A 7,287-nucleotide genomic window follows, 5' to 3' on the forward strand; every position below is an offset into this window, starting at 1 on the left:
CTCTCATGGGTCAACCCCTAAATTACCATAACGTGCTCTTTGTTTTTGTTCTTGGTGCTACCAGACGATTTTATTCATTGTGATCTATGCAAACGTATTACTACCCAGTGTTCTAAATCAAATTTGACACGTTTCCTAGTAGTGGTAGTAGAGGTACCTGCAATCCCAGCCTCATCTGAACGTTAACCCGGTGGATTGCAAGCTGAAGGTGCCCTCCTCCTGCAGTCCATCCTCCTTCTTTAAAGGGATAGGGAAAGACTTAAGGGACGTTTGTATAACCTGACAGTTTCATCGCCCTGTCATGTTGACGTCACTACGTGAAGGCGTCCCTCACCAGCCGATCATAGCTCAGTATTTCATTCCGAGTACATTCACCCAGGTCGTATAAAGTCGTCTAGAGGTGGCAGGAACGAGAAATGCGTCATTGTGATGAAGAGGTTCTCTCTTTGACGAGATTTTCATTATACTGTATATCTGTTCACAGTTATCGATTTTTGCTAAGTTTTGAGACCTTGTCATCCCGTAAGGCTAATAAAATTGCCAGGGAAGAGCTAAGTTACGTCATTGGGGTGAAGTGCTTAATTCATTGTCGGCCTCAGTTTTTTATCGACTGACCCAGGTCGTCTGTCATTAGTTCAAATGGAACTGGAGAATTATACTGCGGAAGTCTTTTATCACCTGGGATTTTTCTCATGTGAGGTGGAGAAGAAGCGTCTTGAAAATGATTATGATAACCAGAAATCTATCGAAGTTATCCTGATATGAAGTATGGTACCACAAGAGCAGCAAGTTCAGTAATAGTGTTATACTATGTACAATAAAAATGTGCAGACCTTATTATGAGTGGACAAGGAAAATAATAGGTGACATATTGAGTTTGTAGAATATCCAATACTTTTATCTCCAACATAGTGAAGCGGTGACGTTATTATCTTGGTAGACGGAAGATTTATGGTTTTTATTTGTATTTGACAACGAACAGTGATTCTGTTATATTACGTAGTTACACTGGATATTCACCACTTTTATCGGTAATATATATATATATATATATATATATATATATATATATATATATATATATATATATATATATATATGAAGTTGTGTTACAATTTCTTGATTGAATGTGTCTAAGTGCCAGTATAGTGAAAATTAACACTTAGGAATTATATGTTAATAACCTAAATATAAAAAGCCTGATGAGATAATGAAAGAGGGTGGGCCCATAGGCCACTCTTGCCTGTGTCAGGTGGAAAAATCTATAACAATGATAATGAAAAAAAAATATATAAAATAAAAATGAATACCAGCTAAATATAGTATATTTTTAAAAAGTAAAGGTAACTATATTATAACCATCCAATTTCTGTATGTTTGTTGGTTTGCCCACTTGTTACCGTAACACAGCAAAAACTGCACATTGTAGCGCAATTTCTGGCAGTTCGTTCGTTCGTTTACAGATTTCCTGCACCTACTGTGTAGTGCAGGCCGGGCCATACATTAGCCCGGTGTCATATGCACGGAGTGACTTTATGCTGGAAGTTACCGATCCCTTCTCTATTAAGCCTAAGTTAACATAACCTAGCCTAACCTTAACCTAACCTTATCCTCGATCAACCTAATCTAAATAAACCTAAACTAAACGAATCTTATTTCACGAAATGACTAATTTCACAATCTGCTTGTAACATACACATCTAAATCTTTATTTATATATATCCATATATCGACCTATAGTTACCTCCAGGTCGATAAGACATGCAACTATCTTCCTGACAGATGTATTTCATACAATTTTGTTGATAAATGGCACAAAATTTGAGATAACATGCGGATACTTTCAAAATCGAAGCTAAACGGCCACTCGACGCATGTGCACTGAGCGGAACGGTAACTTTCAGCATGTCACTCCATGCATACGACACCGGTGTCTTATGCACGGACTGACTTCATGCTGGAAGTTACCGTTTCCTTCTCTATTAAGCCGAAATTAACCTAACCTAACCAAACCTAACCTTAACCTAACCTTATCCTAGATCAACCTAACCTAAATAAACCTAAATTAATCTAATCCTAATTCACGAAATGGCTCATTACATAATCTGCCTGCAACGTACATACATTTCGTTGTTTATATATATCCATATATCGACCTATAGTTACCAACAGGTCGATAAGACATCCAACTATCTTCCTGACACATGTATTTCATACAACGTTGTTGATAAATGGCACAAAATTTGAGATAACATGCGGATACTTCCAAAACTGAAGCTAAACGGCCACTCGGCGCATGCGCACTGAGCAGAAAGGTAACCTCCAGCATAAGACACTTCGTGCATACGGCAGTGTCTTATGCACGGAGTGACTTCATGCTGGAAGTTACCGTTCCCTTCTCTATTAAGCCTAAATTAACCTAACCTAACCTTATCCTAGATCAACCGGTCAGTGGGGTATAGGCTGATTGAAAATAGGAAGAGGGGATGACAGGGCCTGGGGATTGCCCAGGACACACGTCCTGTCTCCTGGCTGGCTACGTGGTGTGTGTGATTTCTGACAAAGGTATCGCTTAAATGCATTAACTTCCATAAAACAATTTCCAGTCCAGTCGAGCCACAGGTTCGTTAGTTATGAGTCATTTCTTGATATCGCAAAATGACTGCATACATGCCGGGGGAAAGTAGGCAAATTCGCCCCAATAAGACATATTTTCGTCTGCGGCGGGACCTTTTTTTTTTTTTTTTTTTTTTTTTTTCAAAATTCCTTTTTTCTCTCTCTCTCTACTAACGTGAAGAGTAAATGTAATTTGGCAATGTAACTTAGCTTCCTAAACACACCCTGTAATTTGTAGTCTCGGAAAAATTTGCCAAGTGCCTGCATACACGCCTGTGGAAACTAAGCAAATGCACCGCACTAAAAAAACATCCATACTTTCGAAAAAGGAAAAAAAAAATCTACTGTTGCCGAACTGTTTGAAATTATTTGAAATATGTAATATGAAAAAAATTATCACATATCACGGGAAGTTAAAAACAAGTTATAACGGAGCAACGTAGTGCAGTTGTTGCTGGAGCAAGGTACCGGTAAAATGCTTTAACTTGAAGACTAAAACAATTTCCAGTCCAATCTGGCCACTTGTTCTCGAGTTAGGACTCATTTCTGAAGATAGGGAGTGAGGACATTGAGCGGCCCCAGTGAGTTAACATGTATATAAAGATTTATATTTTGATATTGTTTCAGACGTCTGCTAAACTGTATTTACTCTTTCCGGTGATATCTTCTAAAAAGAAATAGATATGATCAATATTAAAAAAAAAATCGTTAGTGTGACCCATATCCTGAGAGGCAAGAGACACATATATCGTTGTGTTGCGTTGAATGTTGTTATCTCCGGCTCAAGAAACACGAAGGTATGAGTTACGTTTCGGTGAAACGGTACAACTGTGATACGGTAAAAGGTGTCGGGTGAAACAGAGACCTGTAGATCTCTCACTCTAACTTGACCCAGATTTTCGTCCTTTTGCAACTATTTAAACGTAGATCAGTGGTAGAAATAGTCCATGCCGTTGCTCTACAGCAGTGTTTCTTAATCTGGGGTGCTGAAGTCAATTGTAGGGGGCGCTGAAAAATGCAATATATATTGGTTTTGCTTAGTATTGGCATCGTTGATATTTTATTTTTGGAGAATGTATAAAATAAATTGTCAAAGAGTACTTCACTTTACTCTATCCTTGTAGTAGTGTAGTGCGATAACTAGCAGTGTAGCAACTGTAGTCCCAGGAACCAGATGTAAGGGGCTGCTGGCCTGAGCGGCCTTACTGCAAGGGGAGCTGAGGTCAAAAAAAGGTTAAGAAAAGCTGCTCTACAGCTTTTCCAATGTGCTTCTTCATGACTAGCACCCTAATGGAGAGGTGACAGTTTTAGGCCAAGTTAGAGAAAAATGAATATAATATTAATACAAAGTTCTTCTAAAATAATACCAGTACAGTGCTACAGTGATAGGTATGGTCGCTCTCAGGTTCCTATGCTCAGTTGAATAAATTAGATTGGCGTCAGATGGAATAGAATAGCAGAGTTTTCCCAGCCATGATCGGGTTAAGTAAAGAACCAATAAAGTGTACCATTATAAGTGTTACGAGGGAAAAGTGTCATTTAAATTAAGGAATAATTGAAGAGTGTAATTATAGTTGAGGCATATCCTAGTGTTGTAAAAGAAAAATGTTATTTCAGGATTATCGGAAGGATTATACCGTTCTAAGGAAGTAATGTAGATTTTAAAAGTAATTAAAGTGCTTAAGAAGAAAAAAAGATTAATTGTAAAGTGTTGAGATGTCTGAAAGAATGTGGAAAATAAATAGAAAATCTACCTTCAGTAATGAAACATAACATTCTTAGTAGAAAGTGAGATTTAGGAATTATTATAAATAAGTAGAAAGTAAAGTGTTAAAGTGCTAAAATAATAGTGAAAAATACCCAGGTAGTGGTCAGAAGAAAGAATATGGAAAAATAAAGTCAAATTTCAATTTTAAAAAATGCTTACTGAGTAATATTTTTTCAAATAATTGTAAGTGTTGAAATGTAAGTAAAAAGTAAGAAAAGTAGTGTTTAGAAGAAATGATAAAGAAGTGAAAACACAAGTTTAGATTTAAAAATATTTAGGGAAAGTTATACTTCTAGGTAGGTAAAAGTTTTTAAGTGCTTAGATATGGATGAAAAATAGGAATATATTGGTGGAAATGAAGTGTCCGTGATGAGTGAATACGGATATGGGATTGGAGGAGGAGGAGGAGGAGATTCTTCCTCCACTGAGCGTTCCTCCCACACCTCCTCCACCACCCTCCTCACCGAGAGTGGGGGTAGGGGGGGAGGGGGAGGAGGAGGGAGGAGTTTTGGCGGGGAAAACTGGAGAACCACGCCCATTCTGGAAGCCCTAGCCCGCCCCGCCCAGTTGACCAGCCCGAGTTTAGCCGCGAGAAGACTAACGAGATGGAAAAGAATTGCCTCTGATGATATGGAAAAATGCATGGCGGAGGAAAATGAGGAGGAGGAGAAGAAGGAGGAGAGGAAGGAGGAGACGGTGGAGGAGGAAGAGGGTGAGGAACAGACCCCCGGAGAGAGTGTGGATAGCAGTGGAGGTGGAGTGGTGGAGGGAAGTGGAAAAGAGAAAGGATCCGGCGTGCCCCCCTTGTCTGACTCCGAAGTGGATTCTACCCATGTACTCTTGCCCGCCCTGGATACACTGAGGTGAGTGGAGTGTTACATAGCCTATGATTTCATCATCCTTTGTGTAATTTTAACGCACAGTATGCTGCATGTTTGATCACGAGCGTGTTCTGCCTCAGTCCCCCCCTTCTACCGTTATAGTAGAGTAAGTCGTCCTTTCTGTTATTCAGTGCGGGATTGTCAACTGTTTGTCCCCATCGCTTCATTTGCGCGTCCTTCTTACAAGTTGTATCAAGCTCTGCCGGCCCCTATATAATGAGCTCAGTCTCTGCATCATTGCCACTTAGATCTGCTCCTCATTTTGTTCACATCTCTGTCCTCCCCTGTACAGATATTATTATTGTGAGTGCTCAAGAAATCTTCAAACATCTAGCAGCTGTGTGTAGTTTGAGTATAAGTGTTATTGCATTTTTTTTCTTGTACTGTGTAGCATAAGGTTAATTCTTAGGCCTAGTGAGGTTTTTGATTAATGTTGGGTTTTAAGTCAGTCATTTTTGATAATAGTTTGTATCTGTAATAATTTATCTGGCATTCACTGAGTATTATCTGGTATCTCATTTTATAAGGGCTGACTTAGATAAATTTACTCTTGCTAATTTCGTGTTAATAGAGGCTATTGCAGTTCACCATATATTTAACCTGTTTATTTGCCATTACATTATCCTTATGAGTCCTGAATGTTTTGTTGTTAGTTTGTGCATTAAACTTTAACTTGTAATTTTACCTAACTCTTTTGTTTTGAACCTGGAACTTTACGGGACAGTAGTGACTCTTAGTATTCTCACTTAAAGTGTACGTTATCTTTCTCTGTTCCGTAACAGGAGAGAGAGAGAGAGAGAGAGAGAGAGAGAGAGAGAGAGAGAGAGAGGGAGAGGGAGAGAGAGAGAGATAAGAAACAAGACTAATAAGAGTGAGCGAGCTGAGAGATGAGGGGCGAAGAGATTGAAAGTGATGTGAAGGACGAAGACTGTATTTGTAAGAGAGACTATTTACGAGAAATTGCCCTCCCCCTCACAAACGAACACGCGCGCACGCGTATATCTGCACCCATATTTACTTTTACTTTCCTTTCTTCAAACCACAGTATATACTAACACGCACGGTATATAAATACACTTACCAATATACCTTCACACTCACTGATATCCACATCGTTGCATCAAGGACTACTTCCCTATCCACTGTTTCAAATACTTAATCCCTAGGCATTCATTCCAACCCATTTTTCAGTTTCCTCATTTTACACACACACACACACACACACACACACACACACACACACACACACACACACACACACACACACACACACACGCACACACTGCTAATATTTTTTCGGGCATTTGACTTCCACTCATCCACACTCCCACTTCAGCTACACTTTCAGATACATCTAGCAATACCCATCCACACATTAAACACCAGCACCATCCAATACACTTCCTTAATCTCCCACACATAGACTTCCACTCCTTCATTTACACTCATATACTCTAACGCGTACACCCACTGACACACTCCAGCAGTTATTACACACTCATCTACAAACGCCTATACCTATCTACAACCTCAGACACAAGGAAATCCACTTCCACACACCCACTTCCTCTACCGAATACACAGCCATCCAATCTTTGCAGTATTTACATTCGAGGATTTATAGGATTCATTAAAGATCAGGTTCCATTTAGGCGGACCCGGTGCAATCCTTCTTTCATTGTTCTTTCCAACCTTGATTAATCTGTTACTAAATTTATCTGTATTCGTAATCTCTCTCTCTCTCTCTCTCTCTCTCTCTCTCTCTCTCTCTCTCTCTCTCTCTCTCGCAGCCAAATTAAATCCAAACTCGCCCCTTTGTTTTTAATAACATGCAAATGTAATCCTTCTGCCAGAAACACTAATGCTCATTTTGTGGTGGGTTCCCATATTTTTCAAATATTGTTCATGTTTATATTAATTATTTTGGGAGCAAATCATATAATATGAATGTCCTCTGTCTGTCTGTCTGTCTGTCTGTCTCTCTCTCTCTCTCTCTCTCTCTCTCTCTCTCTCTCTCTCTGT

General features: G+C 39.2%; 1 protein-coding gene across 1 annotated transcript; it reads left to right on the forward strand.

Annotated features, from left to right (window-relative positions):
• The first annotated feature begins 4,753 nt into the window (after positions 1–4,753).
• LOC145402948 (uncharacterized) lies at positions 4,754–5,251 on the forward strand. The gene has a single exon (XM_080274840.1). The coding sequence runs from the start codon at positions 4,754–4,756 to the stop codon at positions 5,249–5,251; it is 498 nt and encodes a 165-aa protein (XP_080130966.1).
• The last annotated feature ends 2,036 nt before the right edge of the window (positions 5,252–7,287 follow it).

The sequence above is a fragment of the Coenobita brevimanus genome, chromosome 59, assembly GCF_032717465.1.
Source record: "Coenobita brevimanus isolate Jiangsu-jjx chromosome 59, ASM3271746v2, whole genome shotgun sequence".
NCBI classification, from domain to species: Eukaryota; Metazoa; Arthropoda; class Malacostraca; order Decapoda; family Coenobitidae; genus Coenobita; species Coenobita brevimanus.

What these genes read in the sequence shown, in the direction of transcription:
- LOC145402948 (XM_080274840.1), top strand. Translation starts at nt 4,754, where the DNA reads ATGAGTGAATACGGATATGGGATTGGAGGAGGAGGAGGAGGAGATTCT.